The 17847-nt window shown below is 43.2% G+C and overlaps 6 protein-coding genes across 6 annotated transcripts; 4 read left to right on the forward strand and 2 right to left on the reverse strand.

The window, feature by feature from the left end:
- Position 1: 1 nt before the first annotated feature.
- On the forward strand, positions 2 to 2150 carry SJAG_03687 (splicing factor Prp45). Its single transcript, XM_002174787.2, has 5 exons — positions 2 to 115; positions 163 to 321; positions 385 to 439; positions 496 to 1818; positions 1867 to 2150. Exons 1-5 carry the CDS (start codon positions 87 to 89, stop codon positions 1942 to 1944), a joined length of 1644 nt encoding a protein of 547 aa, XP_002174823.2. The 5' UTR covers positions 2 to 86; the 3' UTR covers positions 1945 to 2150.
- Positions 2100 to 8335, reverse strand: SJAG_03689 (hypothetical protein). The gene has a single exon (XM_002174789.2). The coding sequence runs from the start codon at positions 7708 to 7710 to the stop codon at positions 3556 to 3558; it is 4155 nt and encodes a 1384-aa protein (XP_002174825.1). The 5' UTR covers positions 7711 to 8335; the 3' UTR covers positions 2100 to 3555.
- SJAG_03688 (septin Spn6) lies at positions 2193 to 4284 on the forward strand. Its single transcript, XM_002174788.2, has 2 exons — positions 2193 to 2346; positions 2389 to 4284. The coding sequence occupies exons 1-2, from the start codon at positions 2288 to 2290 to the stop codon at positions 3473 to 3475; spliced, it is 1146 nt and encodes a 381-aa protein (XP_002174824.1). The 5' UTR covers positions 2193 to 2287; the 3' UTR covers positions 3476 to 4284.
- On the reverse strand, positions 8265 to 10955 carry SJAG_03690 (Svf1 family protein Svf1). The gene is made up of 2 exons (XM_002174790.2): positions 10400 to 10955; positions 8265 to 9921 (listed from the first exon to the last, which is right to left on the reverse strand). The coding sequence occupies exons 1-2, from the start codon at positions 10420 to 10422 to the stop codon at positions 8799 to 8801; spliced, it is 1146 nt and encodes a 381-aa protein (XP_002174826.2). The 5' UTR covers positions 10423 to 10955; the 3' UTR covers positions 8265 to 8798.
- Positions 10956 to 12272: 1317 nt separating this feature from the next.
- Positions 12273 to 13796, forward strand: SJAG_03692 (hypothetical protein; the record flags this gene model as incomplete). Its single annotated transcript, XM_002174791.2, has 1 exon — positions 12273 to 13796. One exon carries the CDS (start codon positions 12273 to 12275, stop codon positions 13794 to 13796), a length of 1524 nt encoding a protein of 507 aa, XP_002174827.2.
- Positions 13797 to 14135: 339 nt separating this feature from the next.
- SJAG_03693 (karyopherin) lies at positions 14136 to 17401 on the forward strand (the record flags this gene model as incomplete). Its single annotated transcript, XM_002174792.1, has 2 exons — positions 14136 to 14298; positions 14496 to 17401. 2 exons carry the CDS (start codon positions 14136 to 14138, stop codon positions 17399 to 17401), a joined length of 3069 nt encoding a protein of 1022 aa, XP_002174828.1.
- Between the last annotated feature and the right edge of the window lie 446 nt (positions 17402 to 17847).

A 17847-nucleotide genomic window follows, 5' to 3' on the forward strand; every position in this document is an offset into this window, starting at 1 on the left:
CCTTAAATGAACCTTATTTGGTACTACGTGTCAGGTAGCGAACGGTCCAAAAACCTGACATCTAAGTCCTAGAAGTTTATCCAAAAATGTCTTCTTTAGCAGAAGAACTTCATCGGTTAGTTGCTTTTGAGTTTAGAGTGTTCGATTGCTAACAATCATAAGAATTCTGCCAAACCCCGTGGTTGACGATGAGGAAGACGACGAAGAAGTTGATTATACGCCCCCGTCAGCTCTCATCGCGAAAAAGAAACAGATTCCAGCGTACGGACAACGAAAAGGATGGATTCCAAGTAGCTTGGAAGATTTTGAAGACGGTGGAGCGTATGTGGTTAATTTATTACAAGACATTTACTATTGGAAGGACACTGTGTTAACGTTTGACAGATTTCCGGAAATTCATGTTGCTCAATACCCACTTGGAATGGGTCGGAAACAAAATGTACGCTCGAGTCAATGACTACCATGTTTGAAATAGAAACTAACATAACTTAAAAGAGCACCTCCTCAAAGTCACTAGCTTTACAAGTCGATGCTGAGGGTGCTATTCAATACGACGCAATTGTTAAGCAAGGCTCTCAATACAAGGACTTGGTACAGGCTTCTTTCCAAGACTTAATTCCGTTACAAGCTCGTGTTGGTATGAACGAGATTGACTTGTCCAAACCTTCTGAAGAAGAAAAAGAACGCATTGCAGAAAAGACAAAACTAGCTCTGACAAAAATTGTTTCCGGAAAGTTAGCACAGTCGCGGCCAAAAAATGTTGCAGTTCAGAAAAAAGAAGAACCCGTTTACATTCGTTACACGCCCAGTAGTCAAATGGGCAATACCTCCGAACCAAAGCAACGCATAATCAAACTAGTCGATGCACAACAGGACCCTCTTGAACCTCCCAAATTCCGTCACAAAAAAGTTCCACGCGGTCCACCTTCGCCGCCTCCTCCCGTATTGCATTCGCCCCCAAGAAAGGTTACTGCAAAGGAGCAGCAAGAATGGCAGATTCCTCCTAGTATTTCCAATTGGAAAAATCCTAAAGGATACACCATTCCACTCGACAAACGTCTCGCTGCTGATGGTCGGGGATCAAATGATGTTGAGATCAGTGATGGCTTCGCCAAGTTTTCAGAAGCTCTATATGTTGCCGAAAGACAGGCTCGTGAAGAAGTACACTATCGCGCTATAATGCGTCAAAAAGTTGCTGAAAAAGAACGTCAAGAGAAGGAGGAACAACTTCGTCTTCTTGCGCAAAAGGCTAGGGAAGAAAGAATGGGCGTATTGGACGAGTCTTCACGTTCTAAGCGGTCAGCTTCTCGGAGTAGAAGTGCATCTCCTTACCGGTCTCGCTCATCATCTATTGAACCTGCAGCCAATGAGGAAGAGGATCCTGAGACTCGCGCGGCTGTTGCAGAACGTGAACGACTTCGTCGGGAAAGAAGAAAGGAGGTTGAACGCGAATTGCGTCTTAATAGGATGGGCTCAGAACATCGTTCTCGACTCGCGGAGCGTGAGCGACACCGCGATGTTGCTGAGAATATGGCTTTGGGTGTTGATCAACCAAAGATTTCCCAAGAGGCGATGATAGATACGCGTTTATTCAACCAAGCTTCGGGCATTGGCTCGGGTTTTGGAGACGATGATTCCTACAATGTTTATGATAAACCATGGAAAGCTGCGCCCTCTTCTTCCCTATACCGTCCTGGAGCAACCTTGTCTCGTACTGTAGATGCTGATGCTGAATTGGAACGTTTGGCTGGCGAAAATCGGTTTAGTGAACTCGGCGAAGTGCATAAGAAGTTTCGTGGAACAGAAAATGTCTCACAGGTACGCATTATTATATTAACTAGAGATTTGATACTAACTTGCACACAGACTCGGTCTGGTCCTGTGATGTTTGAAAAGGACAAGGATCCCTTTGGCGTTGATAATTTTTTGAAGTCTATGAAGTAACGAGGACTTTGTATTTGTATGTTTAATATATGGGAATATTTCACATGATATCTAAAGTAGTGTACTATACGCATCACGTTTTCTGAATTGTAGTTGCGAGCAACTCTTAAGTTTAATGAGGTAGTGAATTCTGCAAAGCTGAAAAAACAAATATATTATTTTAACGAATATAGTTCATACAATGTTTTACATTAAATAAAGAAGAGTATGTGCTTATGAAATTGAGCTAAAGATACATAAATAATTATGTAACCTTAATTTCAATTATCATATTGCCAGAGTATTGAAGGGTTTATTCCAACCAAAAACAACACCTGCCCATTGAATTTATAAAAAAAGAACCATGGTTATGAATGAAAAAGCTCGAGTCCTTGTGAACCTGGACAGTTTACCGCCTAACCGGTACGAAATAGCTTCTTAAAACAGCAACTAACTAAAACGCAGCGATCAGTTTATTATGAAAAAAGAGTGCAACTACACAATTCTTCTTTGTGGAAGCATGGGTCTTGGAAAAACAACTTTATGCAACACGCTTTTCTCGTCACCAGTTAAGAAACAGCATACATACAAGGGAATCAACAAGCTTGGCGTAGAGAAGGTGATGACTATTGAGTCTCACAAGATGGATATCGAGGAAAACGGTTTAACAGTGCATTTATCCATCATTGATACTCCTGGGTTTGGTGATTTCATCAACAATACCGGTTGTTGGGATACCGTAGCAGAATACCTGCATGATCAACACGAACAATACCTTGTGCAAGATCAAAAAAGTTTGCAGGCTAATCGTGACGACAACCGTGTCCATGTCTGTCTATACTTTATTAAGCCAGTGTCATGTGGCTTAATGCCTCTTGATGTTATTGCCATGCAAGAACTAGGCCCTCATGTCAACCTTATACCAATCATAGCGAAAGCAGACACGCTGACAGTCAATGAACTTTCTAGACTTAAAAGCAAAATTATGAACATCATCGAAGCACAAAAGATTATGATCTTCCGTCCGTCTGCAGAGGCATCAACCCCAGAAATTGCCAAATCATTGAATGATGCGATGCCTTTTGCAGTGATTGGCAGCACCAAAAAGATTCTTACTGAAGAAGGTCACCAAGTCATAGGGCGTAAATACCCATGGGGAGTATCAACTGTTAATGACGAAAGTTACAGTGATTTCCTGAAATTGAAAGACCTTCTCATTAAGCATCACATGCTCGAATTAATTCAAAGAACAGAGTACCAAGTCTACGAGAATTATCGCAAAGCACAATTGCTAAGCAGAAAAACCGGATTACCTCGCTTAAAGAAAGCAGAGAGCAAGCTTCTCACAGAAAAACAAACAGCAATCCATAAAAGGATTTCCAAACTTGCTGCCGAATCAGAAAGGGAATACAAGGAACGTGAGCAAGAAATGGTAAAACGGCGCGATCAGCTGAACAAAAACTTAGAGCAATACCACAACGAAATTCGAAGCCTCGAAAAGGAAGTAGAAGCCCTTAAAATTGTGTTGGCTGAGAAAACAACTAAGGCATAAAAAAACTCAAAAGCGAAACAAACTCAATCTACATTAAACCACAGAATTCGTATCTTTATCCAAACCTTATACCGATGCATTTAGTCAGAGTTAGACAATTGACACTCACATTTCCGAAACAGTCGCACAGAGGCTTTCTGGTACAATTCCTTGAGTGCCAGCGAAAGTAATTTTTGCGAATTCTTTTTGTTCAAAGCCTTCGCCGAGCAAACAATTTCATCATGTATAATCAAAGAATATTCATAATGATGAGTAACTGCTTTCGTATACAGAAGGTCCGATTTTTCCTCTTCATCAATGATGACACATTGAAATTTATATTGCTTGCAACCTTGTTTCTGCAAATGTTGATTGATTTGAGAAAACACAGGCGGTTCATTAAAAACGCCTTCATAATCGCCCAATTCTTCAACTAAAAATTTAAGAAAAGGTTCAAGCGCACTGAACTGAAAGCCGGAGTCCAAATAAACAGCGCATACAAATGACTCAAAAATGTCAGAAAGAAACTTTGGTGGTTCAATTAACAACCAAAACTTTTCGCTAGGAGTTGGATGATTAGAATCTATCTTGGTATCTTGCTGAAGTTTGTCAATCACACTTTTATACTCCTTATAGGCGTTGCGTATGTCTTCGTTGTCCTGAAGCATAAAATCATATAAACCAAGTTTAAAAGAAACGTATGCAAGACTTTTGTTACAAACATAAAATGACTTTGTATCAGTAAGCTCCGCAGCCGTCTTATTTTGGTACTTTTTAAATAAATAGCGGACAACAATAAAATCCAGTACAGCGTCTCCTAGAAACTCAAGCTGTTGATAATTGACAGCCGTCTGTGTCGTTTTTACATAAGAAGCATGTGTAAATGCAATCTTTAAAAGACCCGGATGTTTGAACGTATAACCGACTAGAGATTCCAGTCCAGAAGCATGTTTGAAACAGTCGTTTTCTGCAGAAGGAACTAAGTTCTCGACATTAAACACAGAATTCCATTCGTCCCACTTAGTCGTCTTATAAAAGTTAAGGCCTAAACGCGTACCAAGTGCTAACGCCTCATCAACGCCCGAGTCATAAAGACAAGCTCCCAAGCTTGATTCAACAATATCTGCTACAGTTTTGTTAGCCAAGAGCTGAGACCTTTCCATTTTATTTTTAGACTTCTGTGTTGGTTGATAACCGAACGGAATGAAAGTCTTAATCACAAAGGGTTCCGAAAGAAGAAAACCAGGCAAATCATGTTTTTTACTGATGGTAAAAAGAGTCGAGTTTCGGATAATACGTTTTCTTTCAATATGAAGTTTGCATTCAGGTACCCAGAGATAAGATAGGAAAACCGAGTTTGAAGCAGCAAGTTTAAGAAATGTATCACCGTAAAACTCATACCGATCATAATCGAATGGCAAAACACTTCCTGGTGATGTAGAGGCTTCAAGTAAGGACTTTGTAGAAATTTTAGCTTGCAGCCTAACCCTTAAAGCGTCGACGAGGTGGACCTGCTCAAACATGTATAACAGTGAAGGAAGAAGTAAAGCAGAATTTCGAATTTCATAGGGAAAAGGCATGATTAGAAGCTTGGTAACTTCAATTCTTTGCACTCTTGTTTCTCGTTTTCGACGTTTCGCACCTTGTGTAGCCACAGCACGGGACTGGAATAACAAAAAATTTGTTCGTAATGGACATCTGATAACATTAACAAACGTTTTAGTCTCTTCGTCTTTTGCGCCTAGTTTATCTGAAGTTTGAAGAGAATGAAACTGATGATGATCTGTGTAATATCCCTTTGCAGAACATAACAGTGACGATGGCGACAGAGTGTCTAATAACTTGGGATGCAGAGGGGTGTTTTCGGAAAGACACTTTCTTAAAAGCTCAACATTAATAATAGTTCGGAGATCTTCCCTCGCATTAGATGGGATCGTAAAAAGACTCTCGAACGATGTATACGAACCATGAAGTGGTGCAAACCAATAAGAAGGAGAAGAGGTAGAAATTAAAGTCTTTGACAATCCTAATTGTAGCATAAACAACGTGAATTTATCCAGTTCTTCTCGTAATTCCAGATCCAATGCAAAACATGTTGGTATAGTATGGCACAAGACATCAATCCTATTTTTGGCTGAATTCAAACGAAGGGGACCAGCGACTGAGAAAGGACAATCAGGAATTATGTATAGCAAGGGATAGCATTTGAAGCTTGATTCACCTTCAAGGCTATCGACAAAAATGACAGTGGCATAAACGGTTTTGACATGCTTTTTCACTTGCCATACAGAAGGAGTGCAACGTTCCCATTTCTGCTGAGGAAGGTTTTTCATAGAGTGTTCTTGCTCTTCCTTTTCAGCTTCGAGAAGCTCATCATAAAAAGTTTTGATACGCAAACGTTTGTCAATAAGTTCACTTTCAATAAGTTGCAAGCATGCTTTGACAGCAGCATAACGTTTTGCTTTCTTTTTGTTTCTGCAAGGAGGCGTTATATACGGTGGAATCTTGAGAATAGCCGGGAGACGTAATTCACAGGTAAAGTGTTCACCCTCATTCTGAATTTTAAATTCTGGTAAATAGAGTGTGTAAGGATCGGAAGGAATTCGTTGACAAAGTCCGTAGAGCAAGCTTACAGCAATAAATGGTGTCAGCAATGCCCCAGTTTCTTCAATTTTGTAAAGCTCGTTATCGTCATTAAAAAAATCAGTAATGTTGTTATCAAATTCGACTTTCGGCGACCGTGTACAGCAATAAGCGTACAGTGTTTCCTTTAAGATAATTTCCTTTGTGCACAACTCAGAAAACAGTTCTTTTTCATCCTCGCTCAGCAAGTTGACAAAAATAGAAGTATTCGCACGAGCACGGCCTTTGCTTTGAATCAATTGGATTGCTGTTTTACATAAAGAAAAGCGAAAGACAACGTCGCAAGACGGAATATCAAGGCCTTCTTCGGCAATTGCGGTAGCAACCAACACGTTTGCTGATCCGTGCTTAAAACGACGTATTACTTCCTTTTGAAGTTTGTACGACATCTGTTCATCGCCTGCTTGGTTGCTCCCGTTACCGACAAGCGACTCAACACGGATCCCTTCGAAATCAATCTTGTCAAAAAAAAGCTTCAGCAAAAAAGCGGTTACCTTTCTTTCCACGAATATGATAACTCTAGCAGTAGAATTTGTAGCAAACAAATTCCTTAAAAACTTATAAAGGATAATGACCTTATTAGTGACATCAATTCCATTTAACTTTGGCTTGCGCAGCTGCTTGGAAGTCGTCAAAAGATTTGCTTTCCTAACTTCCTCCTGTAATGCTTCAAAAGCTAAAACTTCTTCTTTGGGAACTTCAGCGCCTCTCAGCCGTCTGGCATCGTACTTTTTAAGTGCATGTCTCAAAAAGAACTGCCAACTGTAATCTCCAAACCAAAGGCCCAACTCGACGGTTTCGGTTACAACGCGTGTTATAATCTGTTTAAGCCGGTCAAAATTCTCTGTTAGCTTCCAAAATCGATCGGAGACCTTTGATTGAGTAGAGAAGTCCTCAATACTGTATTGAAGTATGAATGTTTTGGGGCTACGAAGTTCTTTTCCAAGATCCTCATCAGTAATAATACATAACTTAGAATCATAAATATCTTCCAATTTATTGAACTCTTTCTCAAGAGCCCATTTATTCCCCATTAGAGGTGAGGCAGTCATGCCAAAAACACGTGGCATAATTGTTTCGGGATGTTCTCGAAGAGGTTCATGATAGAAATACTTCATGATTCTCACATAGACATCATCTTTACTTGCATGATGGCATTCGTCAAATATCAGAAGGTTTACATCGCTGAGTTTAATAAAGCCTTTCGACAAACACTCAAACAGCAAACCTCCTGTTACGACAACTACGTCGTTTTTCATAAACTTCTCGGCGAACACATTGTCGTGATATAAATTAGAGATTTCACCACAAAAGCGACCAACGGGCCGATTGAGTTGCGTCTGCACATAATCGGCCTGCTGTTCGACAAGCGGAACCTTGGGTACAAGAAATATAGAGATCCTCTTTGAGGTTTTTTCACATGTCGAATTCTCCTGCTCAAGTACATATTCAATCAGTTTAATAGCAAGAAGAGTTTTTCCAGCACCTGTGTTCATAACAAGCAAGGTATTTTGCTTTATTGCAATGTTGTACGCTACTTCTTGGTAGTTACGAAGAGCTTGTTTCTTTGTTAAAGACAATAATTGCTCTTTTGTTAAACAATTGCCCGACATTTCAAAAGATTAACGACCAAAGGAAAATAAATTATGTGAACTTAAAGACTTTCAGAAAGATATATCGCAACAAAAGTGACAGGATCAAAAATTGCTAACGTTTTTTCGTCAGAATATGTCCAAAAATTCAAAAAGAAAGATCAATTCGCGAAAACCCCAATATCTATAGGCATAGAAAATCCAGCAAGCAAAAACGTAACATGTTAATTCTTTCGTTACTGGTTTAGTGAGAAAATATCCGACTTGTGCAAACTCGCACTTACTGCGGTAGGCGTAGTTGTGATAGTAGGCAGCATGCTGATCAAGAAAAAAAAAAAGGGAGTTAAAGGGCTGAAGGAAAGATTGGAGTTCGTATGGGTTATAGATAATTACTGATTTTTAATATAGACAAAGAAAGAGATCCTCTGATGACGAAGACTTGTCATGTTGCTGAAATAATCATCTTTAGCGAACGGGGAACTCTTGTTACAAAGTGATTTACAGAACGACACGACTTTCATAAAACCCTCCTCGTCATAAGATGATTTGTGAAACGAAAATATTCATATTCATGAGATTGCTCAAAAAAAAAACACGGCTTATTGCGATGCAACTTATACATACGTATAAAGTATAAACTGAATAAAAAGACATAGCCTTTTCTGAGGGAATTATCAATTCGTGGAGAGTGTAGACAGCAACATGGTAAATTACATTGATTTGGAAAACATTTCACCCGGCTGCTGCTAACATACCAACAATCCTGACCCCGTGCAACTGCCTGCCCTGTCAGATTAAAAGAAAAAAGTTGCATCCGAGACAATAAGTTAGACAGGTATATGTATATCCAGGCAGAAGTTGACGAGTTTGAGTAATGGCGACCACGGCACAAATGTTTCCAACTCGTTATAGATGCGACAACGACCACTTCATGCCTCGCGAAGACACGTTGACAACGAGTACATAGCTCTTTACCGGAAGTCACCCTTGAAAATTATGATGGGGATACAAGGGAGGTGTTGTCAGTAACCCACATGCTCTCCTTCCCTCGCCGTGTTTGAACACGAATCACAGGAGTATCACGTTGCGTACATGGGCGAATACACAGTTTACGAGATAAAGGTAGTCTCATTGAACAGAACAGCATCCTCATGAATCACCTCGTCACCAATGGTAAGAGAGAAGGTGACAGGAGAGTTGTATTGGTAAATAAAGGGCTTTGTGCCAGAAATACCATGAACGAAGCCTCTCAGCCAGGAAGGTATCTCAGACAACACATCTATCCGCTCGAGTCGGCGGCCAAGCTCAGCGTCAACCTCAAGCTTCACATCCTTTGTGAACGTCTCGGCGTCTTTACCGCTCCACACATACTCGATGCGGGTTGGTTCCTGCCACTCCGTGTCGGGATCAAGCTTAGTGGCCTTGTGAACGACGGAATTCTTCACGGTAGCTGCAACGACACCTTCATCCGTAGCTATACCGCCGACATTAACAACGGCAGAGCCATAGCTGGGAGGGGTCTTGAATTGCATCATCACAGCAGTGTACTTGGAGTGCAGGAGAAGGGCAAACTCCCAAGCACAACCCAGATGCTGTGGCTTACCATTCTGAAGAGCATGCACAAACATACCCGATCCCGTAACATCGATCACCTTTCCATGCGCGACGATACTGCCAGTGACAGAGGCACGAGGCCAGAAGGAATGCTTCATAGTAGCCCAGGGCTTCGTGTGGTCGGTGCCGTAGGACGTCGTTGCATGCTCTCCGATTTTAAATGGAGGTGCAAGACGCTCAAACGTGAAATCGATAATAGAGTCCATGCACACCGAACATTGGACTTTGTAGGAGCGACGGTCTGGCTGCAACTGGAAAGAAACCTTGTCGGCCTTGAACGACTGCTTGTTGTCCTCGAAGGTAAACTCGCTCAAGTTAGTCGACGTCCACAAGTCGTTCTCTGGGTTGCTCAAATCGAACACACGGCACACGACCTGAGCAGTGGTTGTCCAGGAACCGAGGTTCGAGTGGATGATTTGCACGAAACACATGTAGTTGCCCGTCACAGGCTTTATATAGAACGTCTCAGTCTCCACATGGCTCGATGCCGGAGTATCCCACTGGTAGTCGATGGGCTCGAGTTCATGGAACGGGTTGCTGTCACCGACGACCTCCTCGACAGTCTCAATGGCCTCTCGACCATAGATAGGCTCAGCTGTACCAGTGTAGTAGGCGATACTGCGAGTGTTAGTAAAGAGGTAAGGACAACCCGTAAATCACGCAGTATAGGTCGTAACGTGAAAACGAGCAGGAAAGCGATGAAACTAGTGAACGAGAGAAAACGTTGGATAAAAATGAACAAGCAGTAGAAGACAGAAGAGAGAACCAGATACAGCCCCTCTTCTTCCCTTCCTCCTCCTCCTCAAGCAAGCAATCTGACCATCGTACAGTGAACAAACACGGTGTCGAGAACGCTCCCGGCCGTCACAGCTTCTTCAAATCGTCATAATCCCGACCAAACGTCTTTCTCCATTCACAGTTCCGTTCTCAGCTCTAGCCCGTCCTCGTTATCACACAAGCCACATTTCGTCTGTGAAAAACAGCTGAGATGCGCAAGATACTGCCCGTCCAAGAGCTTACGTGCTTTACAACTTTGTAGAACACATTTAAACCATCTTGCCGCTGCTACGGCCCGCTCAAACCTTTAAACACTTACTTTGATTGCAACCAGGCCTTCATGGTGGATGGGTAGGGATGGGAGAAGGATGATGGGAGAAGACAGGTTCAAACAATAAAAAATCTGGCAGAGAAAGCTTAAAGAAGCGATTGGAAGATGGGGAAATGCAGATGTTGACAATAGCGGATCAGCCGGTGCGGTCGGGACCCTGGCAGCGTGGGAGATAACACGACACAGTCAAGCGTGATAGCACGCAGTAAGTCTCGCTAAAATGCATTATTGTGAGAAACAAAAAATAGCGCAGTGCAGTAAACGGTAATTCTGCAGTGGTTAAAAATGCACTATAGTTCATTTTAACTCAGTGCAGGCCTCCGTGCACAACCTAAGAGGGGAAGCGAGTCTGACGCCTTGATTTAGACAGATTACTGCAACAAATCATGCCAATTACTCAGTATAGAACACGTTTGACTGGCTTGCTCGCATAACGGAGTTTGAAAGGATGCTGTGCGTGTTTATAGAGAGGCAGTGCCGAAATGCCATTCCCTTAGAACGGACATGGTTGTTGGTGGATGAGGAGTCGGTGGGGATACAGCCGCTTTCTTAGTGCATCTGTCTAACGCGTCGCGTCACTTCGTCGCGTGACGTCACGCGTTTTGTTCAGGAGTTGCTAGGCGTGTTCTCCCACTGCTCACTTTCCTTCCCCCTCTATCGACTCTTGTAGCAGTAGCATGGATAAACCAGTAACGGCGTGCTGACGGCGATTGCGGCCGAGGTGATTATATTTGGGTCGTGTCCGGCAATGCCGAGCGAATCTATTTTGAAATTGAACCTCGGCAAGTGCTTTAGACGCGTGTGTTCCGTTACTCACTCGTGCTTGCCCTACACATTCGTTGTCAAATCTTCACCCGTCTTCAGATATTGTTCTCGACTTGCGGATGCTCCTACCGCAGATCATTGCTGGCGTTCCAGTCAGCTTCTCTCGCTTCTTTCCTCGGCTCGTTATTACCGGTGCTGTGGCTCCTTGATTTGCCTTACCTGTCACTGACCAATCATTCATTTGGTCCTGCGTAAACGGCGGCGTCTGTTGTGATTGGCTGCTGTGATAAGCTTCAATAAAGCATATCTACTGTTATCTGATAAGATAAGATATGAGATAATTACCGCAGACCTTAATAGGCGCATACTATATTCGCGGACAAAAAATGGAATGGAAAGTTAGTGTGCGCTATCGGCAGTTGAGTTGTCAGTTTCTGTGTGAAAGTGCGAATGCGCGACCTGCTCAGTTCAGGCAATTGTTTGTTCTGTTGAATTGGACAGGATTAATTGTTTATTACTAAGAATGGAGCTTGTTTCGCCAGAAACGATACACTCGCTTTGCCATGAAGTTAATTCTCCCACTACGCTTCGTCGCCAATGACACCTGAACGCGCAGGCAAACATCTCAGCTGGCCTCGATCGTTCTTCCATTCCGGTTGTGGCTGTACTGGCACGTTTTTCCCCATTCCGCAAAAACTAGTTACATCCAACGTTTCATCGCTTCTTCTACCTTTTTGTTTTTCCACGACCGTCGTGCTGTTTTGGGACGTTGCAGCGGGAATAACGTTGCTGTGTATACCTTGACGATAACCGGGCTTGTCGTGCTAGCAACGGCGGCGTATCCGACAATTCATTTCTTTTCGCAGACTAGTTCGCGTCGTTTTCTTATGCTACTTCTTTTGTTCTCTCTGGTCGATCAACATGTGCTAATAATGTTTGCAACTAGTAGGTTAACGTCGAGTGAGTGCCTATTTCGTTGGTAGGCATTGACCCTCGAATGCAGACCCTTGCTTGTGTAAACTGCATCCAACATAAGGATTGTTAAAAATTTTCGCCAAGACGTTTGACGTTCAGCATACGAGTCTAAAACGAGACTATGGACGATTCCGAGCCAACTTCGTTAAATGCGCTACTTGGATCGACTGTAGATGCTGACATACGTGCTCAATTAGCTCTGAATGAGGAGTTGTGGCATTCTCTGCTGCAGACACAACAAATCGCATCTTCCAGTGATTGTTCCCATCTACGGGCAAAGGTTGTGAGAAATTTACTCTCTGCGGGACCAGAAGCACAAAAAACTGCCGAAAAATGCGGCTTGCTGGTGTGGTTTCACCATGTACTTCCCAACCCGTCTGTTTCGGAAGATCCCAATGACCGTTTTTTTTGGCAGGCCTTCGCAAATGCTTCCGCTGGTACCTCGCCCATTAGCAGACAGCTTTGGCAGTTTTTGTTCGAGACAGATGGTAGCACTCCTGGACTTATTATGCAAGATCGCACACCTCGCGTGTACGTGAGCGATGGTCTACATTCTGCGTTCACCGTCGCTTTGTGGTCTCTCGAGCTATCCTTAGAAAAGGATCCCCAGACAGATCCGATTCAAGACCTGTGTCTTACGGAACGCGGTCAAACATTGCTTTACATTCTTTTTTGCATGGACGGAGTGCTGGAGATTGGTCACCGCGAAACCGCGCTGTTGAAAGGGTTTGTGGAGAAGATTTTTCAACAGGGTTTTACGAGCAAGCTGATTTCCGTGAGCCAAGATTGTGGGCATCGCACCTTGTATTTCGTGTTGAATACCTTGAATGAATTACTGGAAGATGCGTCCGCAAAATCTGCAATCGCTCTGGCTCCAGAAACATTCCAGACGGCCACTGCAAGCTTTCTTGAAAAAGGTAGTTCTCTACGCTTGATGCTGTCGGACCTCAGCACATCCTCCTTCTCCTCTGATCTTTCACTCACGACATTTGCAGAACACGTGTCTGTGTTTTTAACGTGCATTAAATTTTACTCACTTTTTCTTGATGTCGCTAATGACGACCTCGAACGCGACACATTCAAGCCATGTATCGTTCCTGATCATCCCGATTTGATTTCACCCGCCGCCAATGCTTCTGACGGTTCTCTCAAGCCTCTCGTAAAACTGCTTGTAGACGTCTTGGGCTTAGCGAGCAACCTGTTTCCTGCGAAAACTCTGGTCGCGACTTCAGCGGCTTCGGCTCAGGATCCCGTCCGCAATGAATTCGCCGAAGCTGCAGCGGGTTTGAAACGAGAGTGCTTGCGCTTGATTACTTTCTTGCTTCACCTTCATCCGACTTTACAGGATGAAGTGCGCGAGCTGGGCGCCATACCTCTTATACTTCAACAATGCAACATCGATGATCATAATCCGTACATTCGTGAAATTACCATCCTCTGCATTAGACAGCTTCTCTTCAACAACGTCGAGAACCAGTCTCTTGTCGCTCGCCTACAACCTCAACAGCCTGTACAAAGCACCGTTGTAAATGAAGCCGGTTATGAAGTTTGTCTTAATTCCGAAGGGAAACCGTATCTGCAATCTATCCATGCTGACACTGGAACAGCTGAAATGAACGAAACGAACGGATCTGCTTCATCTTAGAAGCATTGGATGCGCCTCACGATATGCTAAATTATATTGAGGAATACACTACATAAATCTGTGTAACACCTGTCATTATTTAACTTTTCTAGTTGATGATCATCTGCATATGTCGCACCCGCAGCTGACTCCCTTCTACTCCTGTCTAACAAACACACTAATTTAACTTCGGCAACGCTACACTTTTTGAGTCATTTTTTTAGTAAGGCTTGATCCGAGACTGCAACTCTATGTGTTGTCTGCTCACCCCCATGGCTGCGTTGTGGGGGTACTTTAAGAGTACTCCACCATAAAAAGTCAACCGACCCAGAGCAACCTGCCTAGCGATTTCCTTCAAACATGTCGTTGGTCGAGCATTTCGATGCGACTTTGAGCTCGGATCAAAACGTTCGTGCAAGAGCCGAGCTCTCCTTGAAGCAATTGGAGAAAGAGCCCGATTTTGTCCTTGCTGTGCTCCAACTCCTTGGAAATGAAGGAATTGAATTGTCTACCCGGCAAGCTGGTATGTTCTTTTAAAAAAAAAATCACATTCGTTGAGGTTTGCTTCATCCTTGTGGATTAGAGAAAACATGATTTGGGTATTTTGCACCATTCCTTGCGAAATTATCTTCTTCACTGTAATTTTGTACTTTTCGAAGAGCATTCTGAGCGAATTTGAACTGGTTTTTATGGTTTCACGTTTACTAACATAGTTTTTAGCGGTTATTTATTTGAAGAATAGAATTGCTCGGTCATGGAGCAGTGCCAAAGATGCAGCTTCTCCTCTCGACATTCCCGAAGACAAGAAGGCCATCTTTAGACAGAACTTGCTGCCAGTTCTGCTTCAAAGTCCCGTTTCCACACGGTCACATTTAATGGCTATCCTTAACATCATTCTTTCTACCGATTTCCCCGACCAATGGCCTAGTTTTGTTGAGTTTACCGCCAACTTGGTTCAGTCGAGTGATGCTCGTGAAATATATGCTGGCCTTATTTGCATGCATGAACTTGCTAAGGTATACCGGTGGCGCGTGGAGGATCGCTGTCGTGACATTGGACCTGTTATTACTTCTCTGTTCCCTTGTCTCCTTCAGCATGCCCAAAGATTGGTAGCACAGGATGACGATGCTTCGGCTGAGATGCTCCGTCTCATCTTGAAGACTTTTAAGTCGGTGGTCTCTCTCGAAATACCCATTGAGCTGTTGGCTAACGACAATATCTTCTCATGGATTCAACTTTTGCTCGCCGTGGTTCAACGCGCCCTGCCTGCTTCCGTAATGAGCATCGATGCCGATGTTCGTTCGTCTCACGTTTGGTTGAAATGCAAGAAATGGGCTTACTTCACCTTGAACCGTCTTTTCACACGTTACGGTTTGCCCACTTCCGTTTCTAGAGACATGTCTACTGAGTATAAGACATTTGCTCAAACTCTTCAAGTGAATGTGGTTCCTAATATTTTGCAAGTGTACCTGTCTCAAACGGCACTTTGGATTCAAGGACAAGTATGGTTATCTCCACGCCTCCTCTTCCACTTGGGCTGTTTCTATGAGGATTGTGTGAAGCCTAAGAACACCTGGGTGCTCCTGCAGCCTCATGTTGAGAACTTGGTTGCACACTTCATTTTCCCTCAACTTTGCATGAGTGAAGAGGATGAAGAACTCTGGGAAATGGATCAAGTTGAGTTCATCCACAAGTACATCGATATTTATGATGACTTCAATTCCCCTGACGTTGCAGCCTCCAGATTCTTGGTTAAGCTTGCATCCCGCCGCGCTAAGCAGACGTTTATGGGTATTCTGAACTTTGCTACTGGCATGCTTAACAAGTATGCCAGTGCTTCCGCTCAAGAGAAAAATCCTCGCGAAAAGGAGGGAGCTTTGCGTATGGTTGGTTCCATTTCACACGCGATCTTGGCCAAAAACAGCCCTGTCGTCGACATGATGCAGGACTTCATTGTTGTTCACGTTTTGCCTGAGTTTACCAGCACTGTTGGTTACTTGCGTTCTAGAGCATGTGAAATGATCAACCGTTTCGCCGACATAAAATGGAGTGACAAGAATCAATTGCTGAATGCATACAATTCAGTTCTCAACGCTCTTCGTGACGAGGCTTTGGCTGTTCGTGTGCAGGCTGCTCTTGCTTTGCAACCTCTTATGCGTCACACTGAAGTGCACACTGCAATTACTCCTCACGTGCCCATGATTATGCAGACGCTTCTGCAAATGGCTAACGAAATTGACATTGATGCTCTTTCGAGCTGTATGGAGGACTTTGTTAGTATGTTCAGTCATGAACTTACACCTTTCGCATCCCAGCTTTGCGTTCAATTGCGCGACACATTCATGAAGCTTATGCGTGAAAGTTTGGAGCAGACCGCCGCTGACGACATGGACTCGTTGCCCGATGACAAGTCCATTGCCGCGGCGGGTATCCTGAACACGCTGAGCACGATGATTCTCAGCTTGGAAAACACAGTTGATGTTTTGCAAGAGATTGAGCGTGTTCTTCTCCCATTATTCACTTTTACTTTGGATAACTCTGTTTGGGACGTCTTTTCTGAGGTATTTGAGATTGTTGATGGCTGTACATTTGTCTCCAAATCTATTTCACCTGTCATGTGGACAGTGTTTGAGAAACTTCAAAGTGTTTTGAAGGATTCCGCAATCGAATACATTGAGGATTGTTCTCCTGCTCTCAACAATTATGTAATGTATGGCGCTGATGCTTTGCGCAGCCGTCCCGACTACCTTTCTGCCATGGTAGAAATTATCCACCTGGTATTCACAAATGATCATTTAGCCTTGAATGATCGCGTTGCCGCATGCAAACTGGCCGAGTTGCTTATGCTTCATTTGCCTGGTTGTCTGGATCAATACCTGCAATCGTTCATTGAGCTTGCTGGTGATCGCTTGTTGGTTTCTGAGAAACCCAGTGCAGGTTCTTACAGAGTATTCTTGATTGAGGTCATTGTAAATGCTCTGTGCTATAATGCCTTGGCAACTTTGCAAGTTTTGGAGGCCCACCAGTGGACTGCTCCCTTTTTCACATTGTGGTTTAACGATATTGGCCGTTTTGCCAGAGTCCATGACAAAAAGATCAGTATGCTTGCCATTGTATCACTTCTTTCCCTTCCTAATGAACAAGTGCCGCCTTCTTTACAAAGTGGTTGGTGTCAAATGTTGCAAGTGATTCTTACTTTGTTGGCTTCGCTTCCGGAGGCCATGAAGAATCGTGCTCAAATTGAACGCGACTACGATGGCGAAGCATTTGATATGACTACGGCAAACTGGGACGAGCACGGAGACTGGGATGCTGAAGATGATGAAACCGCAAATGACTTTGCAACAGGACACCCTGAGGGTGCTTTCTCTGACGATGAGGAGTATGTCGATGATTTTGCCTGCTTCGAAGGTGATTACTTGTTGGAGGAAGACCCATTATTCCACACTCCTCTTGATCGGATTGAACCATATGCCTTTTTCAGAGAGTTTGTTTCTCACATGGAATCCTCAAATCCAGCTTCACTGCAACACCTCGTGAGTGGACTTTCCGGTGAGCAACAGCAATTCATGCAAGCATTACTTTCAGGATCTGTTCCCGCCGCTAATCCTACTCAAAAGTCTTAAAAAGTTTTATTGTTAACACGATGTTAACTGTATATCCATTGGAGGAGAGTCACAACAGGTTCAACATGAGAAATCAATTTCGATTATATGCTCGTGGGTTTTCTCCGGTCATTTTTGAACATGGCATAATAAGATCATTTGCTTTCTTTATAGATATAAATAAGTACTAGAAAGAACAAGAGAGCATTCAACTTGTGCCGGGAGGTTTCTGGATGAAATGGTTCGGTTTCAATCAGCGGTGGAAGTATTGCAGGACTTGTTCCTCAGTCGTTTTGCCAATTCATGAGCCTATTCTGGCTTCTCCCGCTTGTAATGGCTACTACAGCTTCACTTAGTATATTGCCTATTTTTTGGTGTGGCATTTAACCACCAAGTCAACCACCACAAAAAAAACAAACTATTAGAGAAGGAAAACTTGGTAGAGCACAAAAGATGCAAGCAATGTC

The sequence above is a fragment of the Schizosaccharomyces japonicus genome, assembly GCF_000149845.2.
Source record: "Schizosaccharomyces japonicus yFS275 unplaced genomic scaffold supercont5.2, whole genome shotgun sequence".
NCBI lineage: Eukaryota > Fungi > Ascomycota > Schizosaccharomycetes > Schizosaccharomycetales > Schizosaccharomycetaceae > Schizosaccharomyces > Schizosaccharomyces japonicus.

Bases quoted from the DNA above. Each gene is read 5' to 3' on its own strand.
- SJAG_03687 (XM_002174787.2), top strand. From the start codon at position 87: ATGTCTTCTTTAGCAGAAGAACTTCATCG. The intron at 116-162 runs GTTAGTTGCTTT...AACAATCATAAG, and splicing joins TTAGCAGAAGAACTTCATCG to AATTCTGCCAAACCCCGTGG. The intron at 322-384 runs GTATGTGGTTAA...AACGTTTGACAG, and splicing joins GATTTTGAAGACGGTGGAGC to ATTTCCGGAAATTCATGTTG.
- SJAG_03688 (XM_002174788.2), top strand. From the start codon at position 2,288: ATGGTTATGAATGAAAAAGCTCGAGTCCTTGTGAACCTGGACAGTTTA. The intron at 2,347-2,388 runs GTACGAAATAGC...ACTAAAACGCAG, and splicing joins GACAGTTTACCGCCTAACCG to CGATCAGTTTATTATGAAAA.
- SJAG_03689 (XM_002174789.2), bottom strand. From the start codon at position 7,710: ATGTCGGGCAATTGTTTAACAAAAGAGCAATTATTGTCTTTAACAAAG.
- SJAG_03690 (XM_002174790.2), bottom strand. From the start codon at position 10,422: ATGAAGGCCTGGTTGCAATCAAA. The intron at 9,922-10,399 runs GTAAGTGTTTAA...TAACACTCGCAG, and splicing joins AAGGCCTGGTTGCAATCAAA to TATCGCCTACTACACTGGTA.